Raw genomic sequence first — 27218 nt, 5'->3', positions numbered from 1 at the left:
CGCCCTTTCTAGCTTTCCTGGGGGGGAAAGTTACTTCACTTCTGTCTTCTATTCATTTCTTCCAGAAAGCCCCTCTCCCCTCCTCTTCCTCTCCCTTCCCCTTCCTCCCCTGGCCAATATTATTTAACATCTATATACCCCCCCTTGCCCAGATGGCCCAAGGTTTTCGGCTGGGTTGCCAGCCACCAGTATGCTGTTTGACACCCAGCTCTATCTGTTGATGAGTGCCGGCCTGTTGCCGCCCCTGACCAGTTGTCCGAGGCATTGGAAGTCATGGCTGGGTGGTTACAGCAGAGCAGGCTGAAGCTGAATCCAGCTAAGATGGAGGTCCTGTACCTGAGTTGGGGTGGCATGGGTATGGGCATCCAGCTCCCAGCTTTGGACGGTGCCACCCCAACAGGTGAAGAGCTTGGGAGTGACCTTGGCTGCCTCCCTTTCCATGGAGGCCCAGATCACGATGGTTGCTAGGTCTTCCTTTTGTTATCTTCAGCAGATCAGGCAGCTAGCACCATATCTATCCCCCAGGACCTGGCTACAGTGATCCATGCAATGGTTACTTCCAGACTAGACTACTGTAACTCTCTCTATGCTGACTTACCCTTGAGATTTACGGGTGAACATTCAGCCGGCACTCCGCAGTCTGCACTGGCTGCCCATTACTCAATCCGCTTCAAGGTTTTAGTTCTAACGTTTAAAGCCTTACGCGGCCTGGGACCAACATACCTGCAGGACCATCTCCTTCCATATATGCCCAGGAGGTTGTTACGTTCAGCCTCCCAACATTTGTTGGCCATCCTCAGCCCAAGAGACGCCCACCTTGCCTCTGTCAGACGTTGGAGCTCAAAGTAAACAGACCATCATTTGTTGCAAAAGTAGTAGCGTTTATTTGATATCTCAAAGTTCTGAATAGGCAGTTATTGGAACTGATAGCAAGTATTGAAACATACATGGGTTTTAAGGCCTTACATCAAGGCATTTCCAAACAATCCCACATTCTCACACTCTAATGCTACAAGTAACACTCTCCCTACTTCTTATCGCTTGCAGCTCCCTTTCTCACGGAGGAGCCCTGCTGGCTCTCCTTGAGGCTCGCTATCTTCAAAGAGCTGTTGCTTTGTTAGTGTTATGCAGAGGAATTCACAGCATGGGTTAGTAACATTTCTAAGACTGTTTGATATGTAAGGTCTTCTGTTTCATAGTTAGTAACAGGAGTTCAAAAATGGAGTTAGTCATGTCAAGGAATGCTCTCCAATGTCTGACAGCCTCAACTTGGGCAAGGGCTTTTTCAGTCCTGGCCCCGACCTGGTGGAATCAGCTCCTTACAGAAATCCAGGCCCTACCTGGCTTCCATAGGGCCTGTAAAACAGCTGTTCTGCCGGGCTGCGGGCGTCTATTCTTGATCTGGTTGGCCTTCCCTATCGGTACTGTCACCTGTGCTACAAAATGGATTATCATCTGCCATCTCTATGAGATATCATGATGTGAGACGGCCAGGCTGGACAATATATAATGATACAGTAAACTTCTTTGAGTGCTGTTGAGTTGCCTGTTTTTAAAATGTTTTTAAAATGTTTTTATTGTTTTATTATATGTTGTACTCCACCCTGAGCCCTATGGGGAATGGGCAGAATAGAAATTTACTAAAATAAATAATTAAATCTGCGGCTTATGGAAGGGGCAGGATATTTTGAACGGCACAAGCCTTGCATGGCTAAGCTATCTACAGATAGCCCCCACTTGTGCCTTCCGTGCCTGGGAAAGTCTCCCAGAGTCCTAGGAGAGCCAGTTTGGTGTAGTGGTTAAGTGTGCGGACTCTTATCTGGGAGAACCAGGTTTGATTCCCCACTCCTCCACTTGCACCTGCTAGCATGGCCTTGGCAGAGGTTGTCCTCAAAAGGGCAGCTGCTGTGAGAGCCCTCTCCAGCCCCACCCACCTCACAGGGTGTCTGTTGTGGGGGAGGAAGGGAAAGGAGATTGTGAACCGCTCTGAGACTCTTCGGAGTGGAGGGCAGGATATAAATCCAATATCATCTTCTTTCCTGTGTGCCTAACTCCACGTTTATCAGACAGGTGTGAAGAAATCGGGCTGCAAGACGAAAAAGCTTTGTCTTGGAGTTCTTGCTGAAACCTCAGATGGCTCAAATGCCACAAGCACAGCAGGGATGTCATTTGCTCATCTTACAGACTTACAGACTTAATATCTGTTGAGTTGTTAAAATAGACAAATACTCTGAGAAGATTATTTGCAGTCAAAGATGTATTTCCTCTAAAGACATGTCATAATCATAATCACATTATAGAAATATATGTTTTATACCAGTGTTACTGTCAATGCTTCCCAACAAAGAATTCTAGGAGCTGTAGTTGGACAGATGTGCTGTTAATTCTCTGTGATGCACCTCTAATGTTCCCTCTCAGCTGCAGAGTCTTGTGAGCAAAAACTCTCCTTTGTGAGCTCCTGGCATGAAAGTTTTGAGCTCCTGCATCACTTAGTGTGCTCTGGGGTCATCCTTCCTGCTAAGACAAAAATGTGTGAGCTGGGGGCTAAAAATCTGTGAGCTAGCTCACACTTACTCAGCTTAGAGGGAACACTGCCTCTGACCCTCTTCCTCCATAGCAAAACTCAAAATGGGATTATCTGAATAGGGGGAAAGACTATTAAACCACTTTATATATGTGGTGCAGCTATGTTTGCTTTAGTGGTGAATAAAAAGTACACATAATATTTGAGTAAAATTTGATTAAATCCTGTCTGTTGTACTATCATTCTCCTATGATTTCCACAGATTCTGTCTATAAAATATATCTATTGAGCCAGTCTATCATGTCCTTCCTTCCTTCTTCAATGTAGGGTTTATCTTTAGCGTTCATATCGTCTTTCTTGCGATGTACAAAGCCATGTGTTTGTCCTGGATAGATTTTTACTTCAAAATTGACTTTGCACTCTTCTTTCAGTTTCTGTTCTAGTATAGAGACCTATAACAGAAAAATATTAGTACTCTACTGACGTTGTTATTTCTGAAAGTCTAACAAATTATCATGTTCGCAATCAAGTTTTTCTAAAAGATAAAATGAATATAGAAAAACAAAACAAAATATCCTGTAAATGTTCCTAAACCTGGTTTGTCTTATGCAGCAACACTGTTTGAAAATGGTTCCCTATTAGGGATGGGCATGAACCAGAAAAAAGAAGGTTCATGCTTCAGGGTTGGAGAGTGGGGTTCTCATGACCCCTGAAGCATGCACTTCCATGAACTTCTCCATCGCATGAACCAGTTTGTGCTTTAGGGAGTTCGAGGAAGGCCCCACCCAGAAGTGAGTTTTGAAGGCATTTAAATGCCTTCAGAGCTCACCTCCCAGTTGGGTCAGCCCACCTGAGCTCCAAGAGTGAGCTTTTGGACGTCTGTTGAGTTGGGTGGCCTGACTCAACTGAGCTTTCAGAGTGAGCTCTGAAGGCTTTCATAGGCCCTTGGAGCCCATTTATAGGCTACACCTATTCATAAGTGGGCTCTGAACACTATAAATATCTTCAGAGCTCACTCTGGGAGTTTTATCAAGTCAGGCAGCCCATTCGACTGAGCTCCCAGAGTGAGCTCTGAAGTGGCCTGGCCCAGATAGAAGCTTTGAAGGAATTTAGATACCTTCAGATCTCACTCAAGTCAGGTCACAAGGCATTTAAATGCCTTTGGAGTGCATTTAAGTAATCTCTAAAAGTATTTAAATGCCTTTGTAGGCAGATAGTGTGTGTGTGGGGGGGAGAGAAACATTCTCTTGAACCCCTCCTTTGCAAAGCATGAACTGGCCTCTTTTGGCAAACATTTTGGTACATGCTTTGGTTTGTGCCCATCCCTCTTCCCTATCCAATGCACACATTCACACCAGCAGCCTTAACAGGCCCAGGAGATTCTCACGAAGTCTTAGATTTGCATAAAGATAATGTGAAGATGATTAATTGCCCAATCCAAGGGCAGATAAAATGGGAGCTGCCCCCAGGATACTGCCATTCGGCTGGCTCAAGTTCCTCCACCAAGGAAAAGGATTCAGTACAAAAAATTCCACAGAGGCTTGACTATAGATTAATACACATACCTCTGATATAGATGTCTCTTTCCTATCACTTTAAGCTCTATTAAAGAATAATCATCACCTCTGGACAGAGAATTCAAGATACTTCAGAATTTAAAAGGATGAATCTTGGTAAATTTCCCACCGTGCAGTTCATTTTCCAGAGTGAATATGAGATCAGGATTCAAAACTGTGATCACCTGCCATTAACTGAAGGCGAGATGCTGGGAGATCTCTGTTCATGATTAAAGATAACAGCCATCTGGGGCTCTGATTCAGATTTCTGCATGGCGGGAAAGACGGGGTTAACTTCCCACCCCCACTCTGCATGCTTTTGCCAGTCAGAACTGCTCCCTTCTCTTTTCTTGGAAGGAAGCATCTGTACTCCAAATCACCAAGACCCCACAGAGCAGCTACTTCTACTGATCACAGATTTCCTAACACCTACTGAGGGCCCTTAAACAAGATTCAACAACTCTGCTTTAAAAAACAGCAAGCACCAGCTTACCTGGTCAAGAGGAATGAATTCATCTTTCTCTCCAAAAATGAAAAATGTGGGATTCAATAAATTGTACCTGCCCTCTGCTAATCTGATGACTCCTAGAAAATGTTTAGAAAAACACAAACCTACATTCAGTTGGGTAGATTAAGTTACAAAAATGAAGTGCAGAGTTTATTTAAAATATTTGCAATCTCCTGCTTTTCTCTTAAAGCACTGGGACTGAAGGCATGTAACAACACAATAAAGAGCATCTGAAATCTTATAAAGAACAAGTCAGTACAATTTAACCACTCTACACCCTTACCCCCCCCCAAAAGAAATATTTATTAAAAAATAGAAGAAACAACAGTAGGTAAGCTTTAAAGGCCAACAGTGCCTGCTTTAAAAAGTCATTCTTACATCCGTGCCTGAACCCATAGAGAATGACCAAAAACTCCCATAATAATATTAATATTAATCATCATCATCATCGGCTGGTGGTGTTAAGATCTCTTCCATAGACTCATTGCCTTGCAAGTCTGTTTTTGCCTCTGTGGGATTTACTTGAAGCAAAGATTTAGGTCATTTCTGCTTAACATCCCTGAATATGAGATTTGCACAATCAAAAGTGTGATGGGATCATTTCTGTGTGGCAAAATGGATTTAAGTTTCTTTACCTCTAGCTCAAGTGTGTTGCTCTCCTTGCGTAAACCTGGGCAGTAGCTCGGATTGGCAAAGCAGGTGCTCCTTTCTGTGCTCTACTAAGCAAGGGGGGCAGCTGCTGCTGCTGGAGGACTATAGAGGTCTTGTGCTTCACAACTGCTTTCCTGAGAGCATGAGGAAAACTCCCATTCTTAATCCCACCCCCACCCCACCCCCCGCCAATCATCTCTCATATGTTAACTAATGACATATGATTTCCTCAGTTTGGGAATCTGTGAGGAATCATTGTGGACTGTAGGAAATCTCTCCCCTCATAATGCAGGATGAAGAGACTGATATGCTCTGGGCTAGAACACAGACCTAGGCCTGAGGATCTGAATCAGGTGGGAAGCTGTGGGGTTGTGAAGCAGCAGAAGAAAGTTTGACTGAAGAACAGTTCATCTGAAGGTCCCCTCTTTGGGGGAGGAGGAGGGGAAGGAGAAGGGGGAGGAGAGGAGGAGGGGAAGAGGAGGAGGGGGGGAGAAGGATCAGCCACCATCTTCCGGATGCCTTCAGGGTTCTAGAGCCTTGGCTGTGGGAAGTCCTGGCAAGGCCAATGGTCTGTGCTCACCTTGACTTCCTTTAGAGCAAAGAACAAAACCAGAGAGAAGGGGTTGTTTCTGATAAGGTAACAGATTATATTTTCTGCACAGAAACTTTGCTTCTGCCAAGAGCAATAAGCAGCAGGACATGTTCTCTAAACCACCGGCCCAGGGATTTGTACATTTGGGCAGCATTGGGCTGGCACAAAGGAAGGCATTTCAGGCTACTGCCCTCCAGGTGGAGCCTGGAGCTGTCCCAGAATTACAGCTGATCTCCAGAATGCAGAGCTCAGTTCCCCTGGAGGAAATGGCAACTTCCGAAGGTGGCCTCCTTGGAATCCCATAGAGAGTCTCCAATAAACTCCCGTGAGACCACCCCCACACTGAGCTTCCATCTTTTCTCAAACTCTGCCACCCATTCACCCCCCCCCCCAAAAAAAAATCTTCAGGAATTTCCTGGAGATGGCAACCTTGAAAACAGCTTTCTAGAGGGTTGCTTCTTTTTTTCTGTCTCTGCAGTTATTTCACACATACCATACACTGAGACGCCTGCCTTGAAGTCAGAATATGACAACATCAGGTGATGTACTGCAGCTCCACCCCAACAAAATCCAAGGACTCCTATCTTCCTCAGGTTACACTGCTCCTTAAGATACTTCAAGACAACATCTGTCTCCCTAAAAAAAAAAATGCAAGTGAACAGCAGAGTAAACAACAAGAACAAATCACTCATTCAGAGTGTTTCTGTGGGGGGGGGGGGAGAGAAATAGATGCCGATATCCTTTCCATCCTTCCTCTCATGCAGGGCTTTAAATATCCACAGATCTGGCCATGTTGAGAATTAGGTATATTGATGTTTTTTGTACTTTGTTATGGTTTGTATGTGTAGATCTATGTAACTATATGCTATACTATTTTGTATTATGGTGGATTTTAATACACTTTATACATGTTATCTGTTCCATTTGTTTAGGGTCCTTTAGTCATTGCTTTGGTCATAGAGCTTTCCTTGTGGACTAGCTCCTTTGTTGAGACTCTGTGGAGCTGGCATTTTTCATCTGAAGAAAGAGGAACTTCATACAAAGTATGACATCCAGAAAATAAATAATAAGAATAAACCAGAGGACAACTGAATCTTTGATTTGATGGAGTTTTGTTAAACTGTTGAACTGGTTGACCCAGTCTCAATATATAGGAAATATTTGTCTCAGCCAAGCAAGCACTGGGAACAAGGGCTAAGAAGTGACCAGAACCGGCTTCCCAGCTGCCAGGAAGAGAGTGGCAACCCCCACCTTGGTACCCCTGGACACCACGGTGCCCTCCAGCAGGCTCCCTGGAGCCCTGTCGCTTCCTCCCCAAAGCGGGCAGCCCCTTCTGTCTTTCCTCCGAGCCTTTGGAAAAACTCAGGAGAGCTCCTCATCTTTATGTCCACAGAGACAGCCGCCCAGCCCCGTAGCCAGACATTTTTTTGAGGGGGGTGCTGTGGGGAGCAGTGATTAAATTAAAATTAGTTAAAATTGGAAGGCCTCCCAGAAAAGGGCAGGAGAAGAAGTAGCCCAAACAATCCTGCAGTGAAGGCAGTTTTGCCTGCAGGGCCCTGCCATTGACCTGGTTCAGGGAAGTTGCAGGCAGTTTGCAGCACCAGCCACCTCACAAGCATTACCGGTCTTGAGCTGCTATTCAAGGGACGTCACAGCATGGCCCAAGAAAGGCAGACCCCATGGAGGGCGGGAGGGATGGGAGCTCTCCTCAGGGGATGGAAGGAAGGCACTTCCGTCGGCAGAGGGAGAAGCAGCAGGAGGTGCGCTGTGGATCGATGTCCCGTGGCGGAGTCTGGGGACACTGGATGCCTCCCTGGCCTTGCAGGAGAAGCACATTTGTGTGCATTTGTTTCAACACTGCTAATTGAAGTGGCGTCCAACTTCTTTCACTTTAGGGGTTTGTCACTGAGTAAAGGAGAGGAAACTTGAAGGAGATCTAGCAAGAGTTTCTCTGTTCTTCTGTTTGCAGCTCTTTCTGGCTACTGGGGAGAGAGATGGGGGTGTAGTGTGGGTGGGGCAAATTCAAAAGGGGGCTCCGCCCTCAGTGCCCGCCCCCCCCCTCTGCTGGCTACAGCCTTGCAGTTGCCTTGACCACAGGATGCTTGCAACCTCTGAACATCTGTGATTGGACCCAGTAATCCATTGTGACCATTTTGTGATTGGTTGTGGGCTCCATGGCACCCACTGTTGGGAGGGTGTCCCCTCCCTGTTCTTGAAATTCCAAAGTGCCCATGAGCTTGATGGAATTCAGCCCTTTTCTGGGATTAAGAATATTCAAGTTATGCATTTTTGTATTGTATAGTTAGGATTATATTTAAGCTTTTGTTCGGTGCTGTCCCGTTGACTGGTATATTTTGGCATGTATTCCTCTAGGAACCCTCCCCCCCCCCCCTTTCCTACTTCTTACTTAAAACAGAGATGGGAGGAAAGCAGCAGAGTGGACTGGAGTCTCAATGGAGAGCAGAAGAACACATCTTGACAGATCTGCTCTCTTCAGGACTTGTTAGTGTGATTTTTCCTAATTAGCAGAAATTAAATAGCATGATTTCAAGAAATGCTTTCTGTTGTTGATGAGCATCCCAACATTATAATGACCAAGAAGTTCAATCAAATCATTCTGAAGCACTACACTGACACAGACCACGTAACCTACAAAACCAGCCAGGCTGTGAACATTTCCCTGAGCAGTTCTGTTCAGTGGCTGCTTGGAGAGCAGGCAGGCAGCAGGGAAGGCCATTTGTTTAGCAATGCTACACTCCCTGGGAGGATGCAGCAGTTCCCCAGGACCACAGAGACCTATTCTGACGTAAGTTTTGGTAGTCTTTGAGGAGCAACAGACACTTCCAGGTTGTTATATAAGAAAAGCTTTGCTGGATCAGACCAGCACTTTAATTTTGTTGCTGTAGACTAAGATACCTTCTCAGGCGGAACTAACCTCATCTACCTTGCACAGGCTTGTGGCTTATACATAAGACTTTGACTTGCAGAGCATGAGTTGTGACTCTGAGACTGCCTGTGGGGTGATGAATGTGAAAGGCGCATCCAGCGTTCTTGGTGCCCAAAGGAACTGATGCCTGCATCTGCCTACAGCCTTGATTCGCCATCATCCAGCAAGGCAGGGAGAACCACAGAAGGAGGAGCAACTGTGCATTTGCCTTGAACGCTTACTTGTTGATTTTCTTGGCATCTCTTGTTTTTAGCCATTCATCAAATGTCGACCAATCGCTAGATGGTTTCCAAGGCTCTTGTCTTTTATAAAAGTCTGGGAGAATTGCTCTGTATGAAAGATAAAATAAATAAGATTTCACATAATAGTGGTGAAACGTGTTGACAGGTCACATGACCCCATAAGGTCTTCAGCAGTGGTTGGCCTGGCCTGGAAGGAGGGACTTCCAGGGGGGTCTCGCATCTAAATGCTACCCAGGGCTGACCCAGCGGAGCTTCTGAGATTGGATGAGGCTGGGCTAGCCTGGGCCATCCAGGGCAGGGTAATGTCACTTAACTAATACTGAAAATTAATTGAGTAGCTTTATTTAGCTGCAGATGTTTCCTCAATTAATGCACAGTAACATCCAGTGTTACAGTTCTGCAGACAGAAAGATTTCCACTGATGGGAGCACAACTTTGGTGTTTTCCACATGGGTTGCAGGGTTGTGTGATTGCTGCTATGGCTGTTGATAGAGCTGATCAGCAGTGGGGCTTTCTGATGGCAGGTTGCCTTGTCTGAGTCCCCCAGAAATGCCCCCACCGTACTACTGGGAAGATCCTGAAAATATTCAGGATTTTTCAACACTACTGAATAGCTGTAGTTAAAGGGTGTTTAAAGGGATCCCTGTTCCTTTAAACACCTTCTGGGTGATCTCACAGCTCAGAGATGGCATTTACAGGGATTCCAAGCCTTTGAAATGCCTTCAGAGTGAATATTCATCTTGCAGAAGGCATTTACAAGGACCACAATCCCTTTAAACACCTTTCCCCTCTCCACTAAAAACAATGACAGAGGGGGGCACCTTCTTTGGAGACCTATAGAATTAAACCCCCTGATAAAATCTTTTTGAGACTTCAGGTTTTGTGAGGAGAGAAACCAGCATCTATGCTGCAAACCTGGTGCCTCTACCTCAAAAAAAAGAAAGAAAGAAAGAAAAAGCCCTCCTGGATAGCCTCAGATTGATTCCCCAGTATACCTCAAGAAATCCAGGATTTCCGGAATTGGTGTTGGTGTTTGGGACTTATCTGAAAATACTGATAGTTTTCAGCTGCAATATATCCAGACCCCCAAAATACCATTTTTTTGCACATCCAACTGAATATTATTAATATAATTATCTGTTATAAATCTCTAGCCCCTTTTGTTGAATATATGCCTTTCCCCTTATATCTCCACAATGAAAAAAGCTAGAGACTTCCTACTAAATTAAGTCTGGGAATTTAGAGAGCCTGCTAAAGCAATCAGTGTAACATGATAATTTCATTCTGCTGCTTCAGACCAACGTGGCTACCACCTGAATCAAAATATATTGTTTTGCATATTTCATTCTTCAGCTAAGTTTGTGTCACTTGATGCTTAAGGGGAAAGGATCTTTAAACATATATAAAAGGAAGTAACACTTTGCATTCTGCATTCAGAATGTGCAACATGAAACAGGCAGTGGGACATGATGGAAAGACTGATAAAATCATGAAAATATCTTACAGGTATCCATTGGCTGCAAGCATATCAACAATGTATCTGGTATTGGGCAGCTGCCATCCATATATGTCATGAATCACAATCACAGCTTTCTCCGTAGGGAGGGAAGGTTTGCAAAGATAGGCACTGATGTGCTCAACAGAAATTTCATGTCCAATACTTTTGTAGTCAAGAGTATCTCCAGCATTGCAGGGGCAAGGGTTGCCTTCATTTGCCATCTTTGTATCTGAAAGTGAGATGCACGGAAGTTCAGAAAGTGCAAAAACTTATTAGAGATCATCTCAGCGGGAGAGTATCATACCTAGGGCCAGTACAAACTTTTTATAGGCCCTGGGCGTGGAAGTTGTGAAGCAAGACAGGGTCCAAATGAAGTAAGTAAATTTCTCAAAGGAATCCTGAAAGGTAGGTTAGAAAAAGCATAGTGACTTGATCAAGATTACACAGTAAGCTTACATTAAGGCTGAGTGATTAATTTTTTAAACCTAGCCTCAGAGGCCTATGTTTCACATGTTACCCAAATTGGGTTCTCTAAATGTAACTGGGAGAAATTAGCTAAACTGGAGATGGAGCTTCCAAGAGGGGGTAACTAGCAAGATCTCCACCAGTATTTACAGGGATTTTCCCCTCTGAGAACTCTCAATATAAACCAGTCCAAACTAAATAGAAAGGATTTTATTTAAAAGAAATTAAAGAGCAAAACATACATAAGAGAACATGAGGGGACACACATTACAAGACTAACAAAGATAAAAGAGAGTAGTGGAGATACAGATTTGGAGGTGGGTGACATTTACCTATTGAGATGGATGGAGTCAGCGGAAGAGCAAGGATGAAACGACCTGCATTTCAGGTATAAGCTCTGGATCCAGGAGAACACACACACAACAGGGGCTCCAGGGATTTTTTGCCCTGTGGTGGTCTGATGTATGTGCCCCTACCATAATTGGCTCTTTAGGGCTAAAATAATGTGATGGGTGAGGCTTGATGGCTTTCTCATAGCTAGACAAAGACCAAGGGACACTTGTGACAGTTTGCATGAGTGCGGCTAATGGTGCTTGATAAGATTGTCAGGTATAGACTGAAAGTGTTAATGTTGTCTGATGAAATTGCCTAGTGTAAACTAAAGGTGTTAGTGTTTTTCTGATGATCCCCCAAGTGTGGGATGAGAAAGGAGATCGGGCTATAAGAATAGCCTATTGTAGGGGAGGCAGGAGGGTGAAGTGTGACCAGGGGAGGGTATTTTCCTTCAGAAGCCCACTGATGAGACTGAGAATCTCTTTTGAGGATGGGAGAAGATCTATTAGCAAGTCAGGACTCTGAGTTGTCTTCTCAAAAGAGTTTCCCCAGATTAGTCTCTGGCCAGTGTCCATTTTGTTTGCTCCAGCTCCATTTTGTTGGAGGGGTGATATTAAAAAGGGGGCATTTTGCACAAACTGCCCTTCCACAGAAGGGGCCTGACTGCTTCCCAACATGTCTAATCTCACTAATCACTTTCCAGTTCCATTAGAGCACAAGCTGCCCCCCCAGACAGTTGGCAACCCCAACATTCCTTGACAGCTTGTAGCAATAAAACTTTGTGGCCCCCCTCACAAATTAGGTAGACAGCTGGCTGACAAATTTGGTGTCAGCCAGCTGTTATTACTCAAGCACCTTTAACTGTCGGCGCCGCTCTGCTTCCTCCTACTCCTCTCCTTGCAGTTTGGCAACCCCTGCTGGTTTCCTGCATACCTGGCAAGAAGACTCTTGTGAATGTTCCTTCCCTCTTGGAGGCCTGAAAGGGTTCTTGGTTGCCAAGGCTGAGCTTCAGCTTTTGTGCTTGGGCTTGCCGCTCCTTCTGTGTCTCTTCTGCAAAACAGAACTAGAGCAAAAGAGCTTGCCTATTACACAAGAGTACCAGAACTTGACACAGATGAACAGCTCTTAGCTCCTCCTGCCATATCTCCTTGTTAGAGTCTGCCTCCCTCCCAGCGCCTGGCCTGGATGGAATCATTAACCGCTCCCCAGTTTGGGAGTCTGCCAAGCTGGGTAAACAACACACCATCTGACTTTGTACCTCTGAACAAAGCTTGACTCTCCTGCTTTTTGGAGTTGCCAAGTGCTTGCTTATATAATGCACCACTAAAAAGGAAATCTTATTTGTTTACAGTATGTTCATTTATAGTTGCTTAAAATCACACTTCCTTAACATCATTGACATATTAAGATGTAAAAATTGGCATTAGCACCCTCTAGATGGCTGGAGAGATGTCCTGAAATACTGGTGGAAAACAGTTTGTGCAAATTTCATTTCCTAGTTGTTTTTTTAGACTTCTTTATCCCACCTCCTTCTCAAATGTAAAGTAAAATTAAGCGGCCACACTGCAGTGCCTCTGCAGTGGAAACCTGCCATGGCTGTTTATGTTGTTGTTCTTTCAGTTCTGACCAAAGGGAAAAGCCACCCTGAGCCTGCTTCGGTGGGGAGGGCAGGATATAAATTAAAAATTTATTTATTACTTTGAACTGGGAGGGGGGGTGTCAGCTGATTGGAACTGGAGTGAGACTTCTGCTGATGTCAGAGTACAAGTCAGAGCTGACTAGGAGACTTGAGCTGAAGGGCTCTTGACCTGTGTCTGATGGGATAGAAGCTCACTGGCTCAGAGAACTGCAGAATAGCTAAGCTGGTGATAGCTGAAGGTTCTTTCAGTACATTCTTTCAGTCTGACTCTCAGAAAGCTGTCAGGCTGAAGGCACAACTGATGTGTTGAGAATATCCCCTTGTTAACCCTGCAGTGACACACTTGGCTAAATCCACTGATGTCATCTTGAAGCAGTCAGAAAAGCAGCTGATATCAGCACTGGGTTGCCCTTTAAAAAAGACAAGGATGGAAAATCCGTTGTCTTTCTTATGTGGCCCTCCATGAAATAGAACAAAAGGCCTGTAAACATTCTTAAAGGTAAACTTTTGGTTTTGGCTACTGGACAAGAGCTGCTTTTATGTATTCTGAGCAATCCTGCCAACACCTCGTCTCATCCAGCAGCTCTGCTAAGGACAAAGCCTGAGGATTGCAGTGTAGCAACTCCACTTGTTTAGTGTTAATGGCTGTTTCTTCACTCAGGGCTGATTCTGATTTTATGAGCCTTGAATCCACCTGCAGAAAACTCCCATTCAAAAAGACGCTTGTAAAGTGAGGAGCAACTCTGGGGTGAAACCGCTTTTGATGACAATTCAAGAAAAGGAGTGTAGATGACTTAAGTTAATGCAAAGCCAGACAGAAGTGATGGTGACATGTGTCAAGCAAGTGGATTTCAAAGTAACTAGTCCTTGCTTTGAAACAAAGTATAGCTTTATTGATAATCCATGTGATTCTATTGAGCCAAGTTTTGGAACTGATACAATGTAACAGCAGAATGCATATTTTAAAGATGGCACATCAAAGGTTCTATAAACAAAGCTACAATTGCTAAACAGTCTTGTATTCACGTGTGAAAAGTCACACAGTACTTTCTCTTATCTCCCTGCGGTTATTCTTCCTGGGTCCAAACTAGGCCTGGGAAAATGTCCCTGGAGGCTTTATCTTCAAAGAGAGAATTCCTGCATTTGTTAGTAAAGGCGAGAGAGGTGCAGGGAGGGGCGCCAGCTAACTCTATTGCTTTGATGTGCCTCAGCTTGAATTCATGGTTAGTAACAGGTACAGTATAGCAGTTATATCATAATAAACAGAGACAGTTATGATCGTATGAAACATTGCTTGACATGCAATGTAGATGAACATCTTAAATGCGCACTGAGAGAGAATCTTCTGTCAAGTGTAGAAACAGACATTGTTAAACCCCCAGAACAAGAGATGGATGGGTGGCTTTGAAGCATTTCGCTTTCTCCGTCACTAAGCCTGAGGCATTTAAAGTAAAGTGTCTACCAGCGATTAATTAATAATGGAAATTTCTGCTGTGGAATGAAATCAGATCTATCTGAAGTCTTGGATAAATAAAATGACAAATCTGGATATAATTGCACAGAATGTAAAGGGACTTGGATTTCCTAACAAATTTACTTAGACATCGACCGATTTCGCACTCAGCTTACTCCGCGGTCACGTTCCTCTTCTCTGCACAGCATCTGTCGGATTTCCCACTATCTGCACCGGAGTTACAGAAAGTGTCGCAGCTTTCGCGCAGTGAACGGAAGCTGTTTTTTAGCGGTTTCTGTTTGCTGCACGAGTGTCAAGTCGGCAGATTCAATAACGAGTTGTTGTTGATACAAAGAAACTAGTTTATTGATACTGTTACTTGAGGCTAGGCCAATATTGAAAGACTGAGGAACATACAGTAGATACCAGCATATATGGGACACTTCAAAGAGATTCCTACGGGGGGTGGGGTTATGCGGGGAACATTCACGCATTGATGTTACCAATTCGTTCTCAGGCCTGCTTGGCCTTGATCGTAACAGGCTCCTGACTCCCTTCCGAGCCAGGCCTGAGAAGGCGCAGATAAGGCTTTCACATCTCTCCATTTCAAAGCAATACTACATAACAAAAGAGAGGGGGGTAGGGAAGGTTTAAGCTAGCAGCATTTGAATATACTTTGGTTCTACCCAGAATGCTCTTTGACTGAGCCAGAGTTATACACAGACTTGACATACTGCCCCCCTAAGCTGCTTCCACAGCCCTAGGAATTTTTCACCAGGCAGGACATGGACCTGGCTTGCGTGATGGAAACCTGGGTGCGGGAGGGGGAGACAGTTGCTCTTTCCCAAGTAGCCCCGCCTGGGTTCTCCGTCCTCCACCAGGCCCGGACTAGCGGGCGGGGGGGAGGGGTGGCCTTTTTCATGCGGGAGGATTGCTCCTTCAGGATACTTAGGCCACCAGAGATCAAGGGCGTGGAGTGTGTGGGCCTGGAATGGGACGCTGGGGAAAGTTTGGCAATCTGGCTGGTGTACCGTCCGCCTAACGCACCAGCCAGTGCCCTGCCGTCCTTGATGGAGGCGGTAACAGGCTGGGCATTGGAGCACCCTCGACTTATAGTCTTGGGTGACTTCAATGTCCATGCTGAGGACGCAGCTTCCACTCGCGCGACGGACCTAGTGCTTTCCATGGCAGCACTGGGACTTTCCCAATATGTAACAGCGCCCACGCACCAGGCTGGGCACACACTAGACCTGATCTTTGCGGCGGGAGTAACAATGGGTCAGATATCTGCCGAGGCAGTGCCATGGTCTGACCACCAGGTCCTGAAGGCCCGTGTGGACATACCACCCCTGTCCCGTTTAGGCGGTGAGCAGATTTTGGCTCGCCCGCGTAGTCAGATGGACCCACTGCGGCTTCAGATGGCTATGCAGGACCCTTGGCCCACCGGCGACTCGTTGGATGAACTAGTGGAGACCTGGAATAACCGGCTCTCCGAGGCCATCGACAAAATCACTCCCAGACGTCCTCTTCATCCTCGATCACGATCCACTCCGTGGTATACCCCGGAGCTGCGATCGATGAAACAACGATTAAGACAACTAGAGAGACAATGGCGCCACGCTCGTGACGAAGCTACGAGAACATCATATAGGTCATTTATGAGGGCCTATGAGATGGCTATTCGGACTGCAAAGAAGGAACACTTTGCTTCCAGAATCGCATCTGCGACCTCGTGCCCAGCACAATTGTTTAGTATAATTCGGTCATTAACAGAATTGCCGCAGGGCAAACAAAATAATAGAGAATTGGAAATAGGCTGTGAGGCTTTTGCGAGCTATTTCGCAGATAAGGTCTCATCACTCCGACACGACTTACCCGCCATAATTAATACAGTAGATGAACTTGGGGCACCGAGCACGTCTTCTGATTCAATTCTGGACTCCTTCAGTCCACTCAGTCTGGAGGAAGTCGACAGGATCCTTGCAGCTGTACGCCCTACGACCTGTAGGTTAGATCTGTGCCCGTCTTGGCTTATAAAGGCTAGCCAAACATGGCTACGTGAACCACTACAGAACATTATCAACAGGTCCCTGACTGAAGGGATCTTTCCCACACCTCTTAAAGAGGCAGTGGTCCGTCCCCTCTTAAAAAAACCATCAGCAGACCCGGCCACATTGGCGAACTATCGGCCGGTGTCAAATCTTCCCTTTCTGGGTAAGGTTATAGAGCGGGCGGTGGCGACTCAGCTGCAGGGATTCCTGGAGGACACTTCCGCACTGGATCCATTCCAGTCCAGCTTCCGGCCAGGTCACGGGACGGAGACAGTTCTGGTCGCTCTCATGGATGATCTTATGCGACATCTGGATCAGGGTGGCTCTGCAGTGCTGCTGTTATTAGACCTGTCAGCCGCTTTTGATACGGTTGACCATCAGCTACTGACTAGCCGCCTTACCGATGTGGGGATTCAGGGATCTGCCTTGCAGTGGCTGACTTCCTTTCTCCAAGATCGGGGACAAAGGGTGGTGATAGGGGAGGAAGCATCCCAGAGGCACTCTCTTAGTTGTGGGGTGCCGCAGGGAGCGGTCCTATCCCCGATGCTATTTAATATCTATATGCGCCCCCTTGCCCAGATTGTCAGGAGGTATGGACTGGGTTGCCATCAATATGCGGATGACACCCAGCTCTACCTACTGATGGGTGGCCAGTCTGACTGTACCCTGGAAAATCTAGACCTGGCATTACAAGCCGTGGCCTCTTGGCTCAGACTGAGTCGGCTGAAATTGAATCCGACGAAGACGGAGGTTCTCTACCTGGGTCGGGGCGGTCCGGGGAGAGAGATCCAGCTGCCCTTGACGGGGTGCCACTGATACCGGTCCCTAAGGTCAAGAGCTTAGGCGTGCTCCTTGAGTACTCCCTTACAATGGAGGCTCAGGTGGCAGCCACCGTTAGATCTGCCTTTTTCCATCTTCGGCAAGCGCGGCAGCAGGCCCCTTACCTGGAGCACAATGACTTAGCGACGGTAATCCATGCTATGGTCACCTCAAGAATAGATCACTGTAATGCTCTCTACATGGGGCTACCCTCAATGCTAACCCGGAGACTACAACTAGTGCAGAACGCTGCGGCACGGCTGCTAATGGGGCTACCACGACGGGAGCACATTCAGCCAGTGCTGAAAGAGCTGCACTGGTTGCCTGTTGTATTCCGAGTTCGCTTCAAGGTGTTGGTATTAACCTTTAAAGCTCTTTATGGTCAGGGACCTGCCTATCTACGGGACCGCCTTTCCCCATATATCCCCCAGAGAGCACTGCAATCAGGGACAAAAAATCTGCTGTCTGCCCCTGGCCCAAAAGAAGCCAAGTTATGCATAACAAGATCCAGGGCTTTTTCGGTGGCAGCACCAGAACTTTGGAACACCCTCCCAGAAGCTATAAGGGCCCTGCGGGATTTGTCGGCGTTCTGCAGGGCCTGTAAGACTGAACTGTTTAAACAGGCTTTTGTGGTTGATTGAAAATGGGTTGCCACCGGACATCCTACAGAATGCTGGCGATCATAGTCAGAAGTCAATACCACCTAGATTGGACTAAGACAGCGCTAATAGTTTTAAAATTGATAAGTAAATTATGGTTTTTATATGTTTTATTGAATTGATTGTTTTTATGATGTTGTAAACTGTCCTGAGTCCGCTTGCGGAGAGGGCGGGATATAAATGTAAAGTAATAAATAAATAAATAAATAAATAAAATAAATGAGCTTGACTTTGGTGGAATTTTTTAATCAGGTCTGGTGCTGAGATGTCTCTCTCAGCTACCCATTCATTTTCACTGACTGGGAAATGTTTCCATTTTACTAGGTAATACAAAATTCCTCTTTTGATTTTAGAGTCCAGGATTTCTTGGACCTCGTGGTGACTCTAGTTCCCAATTGGCACAGGTTGGGGGTCTGGTACTCGAGGATGCCAATCCGAAGCCCCGGGGTCCCGACGAAGAAGGCTGCAATGAAATACAGGGTGTATTTTACTAAGTGCTTTTGGCAGCTCTAGTTCTACCGTCACCTGGTTAATGACTCTTTTGATTTTGAAGGGCCCCAGAAACTTATAGGCCAGTTTCCTAGATGGTTGATTGAGGGGCAGGTTTTTGGTAGACACAAACACCGAGTCCCCCACCTTGAAGTCCCAAGCAGGAGAGTGGGATTTATCATAGTGTTTCTTATAAGTCTCTTTGGCTGCCTCCAGGTTCTCCTGGATGGTTTTCCAGCTCCTACTCGGTCCCTGCCACCATTGCTCGAAAGCGGTGGGATCTGAGGGGGGCTCTTCCCCTGGCGGTAAGGGCATTGGCTTGCCTTCATACCTATGCACGGTGGAGAAGGGGGAGGCCTTGGTGGAGCTGTGCACACTGTTATTGTACCCATACTCTGCGAACGGGAGCAGGTCGACCCAGTCGGATTGACGGTGGTTGATGAAGCAGCAGAGGTACTGCTCCAGAACCCTGTTCACCCTCTCTGTCTGTCCGTCCATCTGGGGGTGGTAGGCTGAACTCAAACCCTGTTCTATTCCTACCAGTTTACAGAACTCCCGCCAGAAGGTGGCAACGAACTGCGGTCCGCGGTTGCTAATGACCTTGTCTGGGAATGAGTGGAGTTTCACCACGTGGTTAAAGAACAGGGTGGCTAACTTCTTTGCTGTGGGCAGTTGGGCACAGGGGATGAAATGGGTTTGCTTGGAAAAGGTGTCCACTACCACCAAGATCACTGTTTTCCCATGGGAAGGGGGCAACTCCACAATGAAGTCCATGGACACCACTGACAAGCGGCGTTTGGCTGTTTCCAGGGGCTTTAGCAACCCTGGGGTTTTCCCACCCCTCCTTTTAGCCATGATGCAAATGGGGCAGCCGGCCACGTACTCTGACACGTCCTTCTTTAGGGACGGCCACCAGAATTGCCTGCTGATGAGGTGCAGGGTTTTTACGTAGCCAAAGTGCCCCGCTAGTTTGTTGGAGTGGCAGAACTGTAGTATTTCAGCTCTTAAGCTTTTGGGGACGTACAGCTTTCCCCCTTTGTACCACAGTCCGTCGCTCCCTTTCAGCACCCCCTCTGGCCGCTCTTCTACTTCCCTTTCTGTCTCGGCGGCCAGTTTTTCCTTACTTAGTCCCTCGAGCTCCCTTTTCTTTTGCGACCGGGTAGTTACCATGGCCGCCACTTGAGAAGGTGGGATCAAGGAATCTACTACCTCCTCCCTCTGACTCTCGTGCTGCGGGAGCCAGGAGAGGGCGTCCGCTAAGAAGTTTCTCGTCCCGGGGATGTGCCTTAGTGTAAAATCAAATTTGGAAAAGAACCCCGCCCACTGAATTTGCTTTTCGCTTCGTTTTCGCTTCCCAGTGAGGGCTTCCAAATTTTTATGATCGGTCCAGATCTTGAATGGTACTTTGGCTCCCTCTAGCCAGGACTGCCACGTTTTTAAAGCGAACATGACAGCGAAAGCCTCCTTGTCCCACACTGACCAGTTCCTCTGTTCTCCCGAGAACTTCCGGGAGATGTATGCACAGGGCCTCAGTTTCCCCTCCCCATCCCTTTGCATGAGGATGGCTCCGACGGCCACATCAGAGGCGTCGCATTGCACAACAAAGGCCCACTGCTCGTCAGGACCGGCTCGCTAGTGAACAGGCGCTTCAGTTTGTTGAAGGCCGCTTGGCACTTCGGAGTCCAATTTAGCCTGGCTCCCGGCTGTTTCGCTTCGGGCCCTTTCCCTTTCGTCGTTAGGAGCTCGGTTAGGGGAAGGGCTATCTGGGCAAACCCCTCTATGAAGGTCCTATAAAAATTTGCGAACCCGAGGAACAATTGGAGCTGTCTACGTGTCCTCGGGGGAGCCCAGTCTAATACAGTTTGCACCTTAGCCGGGTCCATTGCCAACCCCTTTTCAGAGATGCGAAACCCCAAATAATCTAGTTCCATCTGATGGAACTCACACTTAGACAGTTTGGCATACAATTGGTGCTCCAGCAGGATGCTGAGCACCTCCCTTACCAATTTTACATGTGACTTTTCATCTTGTGAATAAATAATGATGTCATCCAGGTACACCACCACCCCCTTAAACAAAAACTTTCTGAGCACATCATTGATAAAGTTCATGAATACTCCCGGAGCCCCTTGTAGTCCGAACGGCATGACCAAGTACTCGAACTGTCCCATAGGCGTATTGAACACCATCTTCTACTCATCCCCCTCCTTGATGTGCACTCGGAAGTATGCGTCCCTCAAGTCCAACTTGGTGAAAATCTTGCCTTCCGAAACCGTACTCAGCAGATCCCGGATGAGGGGGATGGGGTAGGCGTTGGACGTGGAAATATCGTTTATCCAGCGAAAATCTGTGCAAAGTCTAAGCGAGCCATCTTTCTTCTTCCTAAAAAGGACTGGGGCGGCGTGGGGGGCCGTGGCTGGTCTAATGAAGCCTCACTCCAAGTTGTGGTCTAGGAACTTACGAAGCTCCTTCTTTTCTGCCCACCCCATTGAGTAAAGCTTTGCCTTGGGCAGGGTCTCCCCCAGGATTAGCTCTTTGGCACAGTCTGTGTCTCGATGGGGGGGCAGCTCATTAGCTCCCTGCTCGCTAAATACCCCCATCAAGTCCCAGTAGGCTTTCGGGACGGTGTGGACCTCTTCCACCGACATGCACGCCCTATCCTTGGCCACCGGAGCGCATGGGCCCCAGGTGGGATCCCACAGGTGGTTTACGCAGAGGGGGTCGGGGAACCAGATGGTCTGCACCCCCCACCTAATGCGGGGCTCGTGTTTCTCTAGCCAGCCCACTCCGAGAACCATCGGGTAGGAGCAGGATGGGGCAATAACGAAGGCTTCCTGATCCCAGTGCTCCTCGATCCCCATCGGGAGGGGCTGGGTTTCTAATTTACATGGCTCCCCTCGCATTACTGACCCGTCCATCTGTTCAAATTGCATGGGGCAGGGTAGCGGCGAGCTCTCAAGCCCTAGCACCTCAACTATCTTGGGGGATATCAGTTCTCGGTTGCACCCCAAGTCTATTAGGGCCCGGACCTGCATGAACCTTTTCACTTTGGGGTTCAAGAGCTTTACTGTGACAAAGTATAAACGTCCCGTTACTCTGACCCTCACTGGTGCCTCTTCCGGCTCGACCTGCTGGCTGGCACCCTTCAAAGCAGGTCGGTCTCGTTTCCTGCCAGCTCGGATGCCCAGGCCAAGTCACCCAACTTGGCTGACAGCAGTACCTCCTCATCCGGTTCCTCGGCCACCGCAATGCTGCTCTTCACCGCTTCCTTAGGGCGGCTGGTCGACTTCTTTGGGGTCAGGACATTGGTCTTCGCCCCCCCTTGCGGGGCCTTGGATGACAGGGGATTCGGGCAGCTGGAGGCCAGATGGTTCGGATCGCTGCACCTGAAGCATCTGCGGGGCCCCGCGGCCACTCCCCGGTGGGCTTTTTGACCTCAGGCTTAGGGGGGGAAGGCTTCTGCTGGCTCTTCCCCGACTGGTGCTGACGTTGCATTGCGACCCGCTTCATGTTGGTCTCTACCTCCCCTGCCAGCTGGATCCAGCCCACCAGGGTATTGGGTCTGGCTTGCGTAAGGGCCCGATCCAGGATACTGGCATTCAGGCCCCAGGTGAAGTGTTCGATCTTCATCAGCTCGCTCCACCCTCGGACCTTGGCCGCATTCACCCGGAACTCCGCGGCATATTCTCGGATGGATCGGGACCCCTGCTTCATGTCTCTGAGAGTTGCCAGTGCGCACGTCTCCTTCAGGGGGTCTTCATACTGGGCCATCAGAGCCTGGAGAAACATTTCAGCTTCGAGCCCAAATAGTCCACTCTGCTGAACTCATTGGGGAAGGTGTTCCCCCAGTAGTACATGTAGCTGTTCGCTTCGATGGCGAAGTAGTCCACCTCCTCCGGGTCCCCGTCAAAGGTGGCTTCCAGCTCCTCGCCTCGCCCCCCGTCTCTTGGGGCTGCGGGGCCCGCGGGCCTCGGCATCGGCCCTCTCGCTGGGGGAGCTGGTGGCGCCGGTGGCGGAGCTGCTGGGGCCCAAGCCTGTGGGGCCGGTTGGGGCCTCCGGGATCCGGCCAAACCCAAGGTGTAGGAGAGCTGGGCGGTCATCACGTGCATCTCGTCTTTTATTCCCTTGATCGCCCCATCAACCTCTTTTCGAACCATGGCTCGGAACATGCAGGCATCCTCCTCGTGCATGTCCTTCAGCAGTGGTTCCTCTTCCCCCTCTCCAGCACACTCCGCATCGTCCTCCGGCACCTGGACGACGACGATGCTGTCCACCTCGCCCGGCTCGATGATGCCCGGGTTGGCGGCTTCTGGCTCGGCCATCCGCACCCTTCTCATGTGGCGGGTCATGATGGCATCCCGGCGGATGGTGGTGGTCCATGGTGGTGGTTGAGGTCCGCTGATGGTATTGCCGGGGGGTGATCACGAGTTGGAACTGCGGAGGGGAAGCAGCCGCTCTCTTGGTGTCCAGGACGTGCCAAGGTGCTTCCTGCTCCCCTTCCTCGTTGGGAAGCTCCCCGTCTCCCAGAATCTTTTTGGCCATTTGGTTACAAAGTTGCCAGGGCGGTTGAACTTTGAATCGTGAGTCTTTCAAAATGTCAGGTCGGCAGATTCAATAACGAGTCGTTGTTGATACAAAGAAACTAGTTTATTGATACTGTTGCTAGTTTATTGATACTGTTACAATATTGAAAGACTGAGGAACATACAGTAGATACCAGCATATATGGGACACTTCAAAGGGATTCCTACGGGGGGGAGTTATGCGGGGAACATTCACACATTGATGTTACCAATTCGTTCTCAGGCCTGCTTGGCCTTGATCGTAACAGGCTCCTGACTCCCTGCCGAGCCAGGCCTGAGAAGGCGCAGATAAGGCTTTCACATCTCTCCATTTCAAAGCAATGCTACATAACAAAAGAGAGGGGGGTAGGGAAGGTTTAAGCTAGCAGCATTTGAATATACTTTGGTTCTACCAGAATGCTCTTTGACTGAGCCAGAGTTATACACAGACTTGACAACACTTCCTGTAACTCCAGCGCAGATAGTGGGAAATCCAACGGATGCTGCGCAGAGAAGAGGAAGATGACCGTGGGGTAAGCTGAGTGCGAAATTGGTCATCATTTTAAAACTCTGAATGGAGACATTGAATTCCCCCAGAGACTTGCATGAATAAATATAAACTGCAATAGAACCAAGTCTGTTCAACTCCTCCTGAGCCTGTGGCGGTGATTTCCCCAGAGTGCACCTGCTTCTGGGGGGAGTGCCACTCATCCCCCCCCTGTCAATCCTCACCAAACATGGAGGGCAGGCAGGGAGGCTTCCCAGGGAGGTCCTTTGTGAGTTTCATGCACTGACAGGGGGTCCACTTGACATACTCCTGGTTAAGAGAGCACTTTCCAGGGGGCACCTGCTTTGGGGGGCTGTAACTCGGCCCCCTTAAATCCAGTCTTCACCAAACTTGCCAGGCAGTTAGAGGAGAGTCACCTGAAGACTTGCTGTGAGTTTTAGCATCTCTAGCCTGCAGGGGGGCCATTCTACCTTGCTACAAACCTCAGAAACCATGTGTCACATTCTCAGGGCAAAGGCAGGTGAGAGTCCAAAGTCAGTCCAAGGTCAAAGTCCAGGAAGTCAAACAGGAGCCAAGTCACCAAAGCAAAACCACAAACCAGAATCAGGGCAAGAGACCCCCTGCCGAGTCCACAGGAAGAGTTTGAACTGGACTGCACAAAGATGCGGAGGGGCTACTCATTAAATTTACAGATAACACCAAATTGGGAGCAGCAGTGAATACACTGGAAGATAGATGTCAAGAGCACGTCTTGCCATTTAGCCAGGATGTTACTTTCACTTCTCGCTTAGCCAGCTCCTATCTCTATGTAACGAAGGATGCATTCTTTCTGCCTGATCTCCGGGATGGCCAAGGCCATCTCTGCCTGATACGTGTGCACCTGCAAGGTGCCTGGGAAAGAAAAATAGGGAAGGGACTGCTTGCTTTGTGCCTTGGGTTTGAATATATAGCAGTTTAAGCATAAGGTATAAGTAGAAAGCATTTGCCTGCCAAGAACCCTCTTGCTCCAAACTTGTCAGTGTCAATAAAAGACTATTCTCTGAATGGCCTGGTGTTGATCACTGAACTGTTGGAGACTTGACAATAGAATTCAATGAGATCTGAACATGCTGGAAAAGTGAACAGATGTGAAGAAGAAGCAATTTAACAAGGATAAGTTCCGAATTCTACATCTTGGTAACAAAAATTAGAAACACACATACCAGATGGGGGATACACTTCTGGGTAGCAGTGTCTGTAAATAAGATCTTGGGGTACAAATGGGCCATTAGTTAAATATGAGGAGCCAGTGTGATGTAGCAACAAAAAAAGCAAATGCCATCTTGGGGGGTATCAACAAAGGTATAACTTCCAGATCGCAAGATGTCATAGTTTTGCTGTCCACTGCACTGGTCAGGCCATACCTGGAGACCTCACTTCAAGGAGGAAGTGGACAGAATGGAGCCGATGAAGATGCTCAGGGGCCTGGAGACCAAGCCCTGTGAGGAAAGGCTGAGGGACTTGGGCATGTTCAGTCTGTAGGAGAGGTAGTTGCTCTCTATAACTTTATGAAAAGCTGTCCCTTAGAGGAGGGCGGGGAGCCGTTCCTGTTGGCAGCAGAGAAGAGGACTTATAATAATGGGTTTAAATTAAGGGTAGGAAGGTATTGATTGGATATTAGGAAAAATGGTTTTACAAGTAAGAGTTGTTTGACGGTCGAGTCATGCACAAATGCTGACATTACCTAGAATGCTCAGGAGGAGCAACTGGTACCCATACAATCTAAGAAAGGTTAACTGGCAACAGCTGTGACATAACGCGATATTATTAAAGGGACACATGCCCTATACCATCTAATAAAATATTACAATTTTCTTATATTCCAATTGTTTTTTCATATCAAATCCCAGCAAATCACAGTATAAACAAGCTCAATGTCTTATATTCCAATCTTTCTTTCATGTTGCCAGTAATACGTTTTATGGTGATTTGGTGGCCATTCTCAGCTTGCAATGAGATCTAACATGAAAGAAAGATTGGGTAACGCCAGCGTTTGTGCATGACTCAAAATAAACCTATGATTGCATCACTAGTAAGTACTATACCAATTGAATTTTGGGTTATCCATCAGTACAATGTATGAATTAATATTATATTTTGCCCTTTATTAGTCTCAGTACTGTATATGCACCTGAGGAAGCTCACTGGAAATGATGTGGACACCGGTCTGCCGTTGTGCTTTTTCATCCAATTATTGGTACTGGACTGCACTTCAATGCTGAGCCTAAGAAGATTGAGCTGCGCTCCTGCAAACAGATAAGCTTTTTGGAACATCTTTAGGCTTTGGCTTATTTGCAAATGTGTATTGTGATTATTTGTTTGGGTCTGCATATTGTGAATTGTGACTGTTTTTACAGTATTATAAGAGTATGAGTGTGAACTTTATGCACTTTGAAGCACTTTATTACCTGTTCAAAAATTCAGAATACTTTTTGCAGTAACTGGCCATGAGGTTTTGCTTCCCCTTGTAGGGAAGACAGCCTCTGAGCAGCACAGAGGTGCCCCACCACCCTTTCTGTATATTCATCCAGGAGAAAGAGGCAGCATGGCAGCGACATGCTGAGCAGCTCTGAAAGGCTGAGACAGTTGGCAAAGTTGCTAAGAATTTCTGTGTTTTGAAAGACTTCATTCTGAGGCTTGGGTGACTGCTGAAAAGGCTGAGTTGTGATAGCTGGGGAACTGCTGTATGTTTGGGTGAGTGGGCTAAAGGTGAAAATGATTGATTGATTGATTGATTGAGAGTAATTGTTGATGATTGCTTAGGAGTGGTCTACTCCACCCTCTTTGCATTTTAAGCTGCGCCTTGCCAAAGGCGCGAGCCTTTGGCGCGAGCCGAAGGGTGAGAGCTAAAGGGCTCTTGGCCTGTGGCTCTTTGCCTGGGGGCTTCCTAAGGACCGGGAACCCAGATCCCTGATTTCCTTGTTCTCCCAATAAGGTAAGTTGACCTTCCAGAAGGGGAGCCACGTAAACAACAGCATTTAAAGAGGACTGTATATTTAATATATATATATATCATGAAGGTAGAATGCCAGCAGGGGGGTGGGGGCTTTCCAGTGTTTTGCACTGAGTGTCACATGTATGACTATCTGCCCACAGGACAGAAGTCTTGGGTGTGTGCTCGATGCAAGGAGCTCCTGGTCCTCAGGGAACGGGTTCGTGCCCTTGAGGCCGAGGTGACTGCCCTGGAGAAGCAGAGACAGTCAGTTAGGCAATTGGGGAAGACTCTCGGGGGCATATTAGATGAGCCCCACTCTGAACGTGGCAGCCCCGTTGCTGCCAGAGAGCATGAGGGTCGAGAGGGAACAGGGCACCTTGCTGAGGACAAGGGGAATGCGCCCTCAGAAGGGACCTCTTCTTCGGTTGGTGAGCAGGTATCCTTTCACGCCAAGGAACCATCCCTGGGCAGGGGGAGAAGGGGGGTCTTGGTAGTTGGTGATTCGATCCTTAGGCAAGTAGACAGCTGGGTGGCAAAACAGCATACTGACCGTATGGTGACTTGCCTGCCTGGTGCGAAGGTAGCGGACATTACACGTGTAGTAGATAGACTGATAGAGAGTGCTGGGGAGGAGCCTGTGGTCGTGGTGCATGTTGGCACCAACGATGTAAGGAAATGCAGTCGTGAGGTCCTGGAGGAGAAATTTAGGCTGCTAGGTGGGAGACTTAAGGCCAGGACCTCCAAGGTG

The 27218-nt window shown here is 47.6% G+C and overlaps 2 protein-coding genes across 2 annotated transcripts in view; one reads left to right on the top strand and one right to left on the bottom strand.

Annotated features, from left to right (window-relative positions):
• NFX1 (nuclear transcription factor, X-box binding 1) overlaps window positions 1-27218 on the top strand; it is a 441461-nt gene that overhangs the window by 151117 nt on the left and 263126 nt on the right. The window lies entirely within an intron of this gene.
• LOC132582472 (carboxymethylenebutenolidase homolog) lies at window positions 861-12529 on the bottom strand. The gene is made up of 6 exons (XM_060254059.1): window positions 12250-12529; window positions 10525-10747; window positions 9000-9107; window positions 6325-6467; window positions 4574-4665; window positions 861-2976 (listed from the first exon to the last, which is right to left on the bottom strand). Exons 2-6 carry the CDS (start codon window positions 10737-10739, stop codon window positions 2794-2796), a joined length of 741 nt encoding a protein of 246 aa, XP_060110042.1. The 5' UTR covers window positions 10740-10747; window positions 12250-12529; the 3' UTR covers window positions 861-2793.

Source organism: Heteronotia binoei, chromosome 14 (assembly GCF_032191835.1).
Source record: "Heteronotia binoei isolate CCM8104 ecotype False Entrance Well chromosome 14, APGP_CSIRO_Hbin_v1, whole genome shotgun sequence".
In the NCBI taxonomy this organism is placed as follows: Eukaryota; Metazoa; Chordata; class Lepidosauria; order Squamata; family Gekkonidae; genus Heteronotia; species Heteronotia binoei.
Note: the sequence above shows the minus strand (reverse complement) of the source record. Positions and strands in the feature narration are given on the sequence as shown.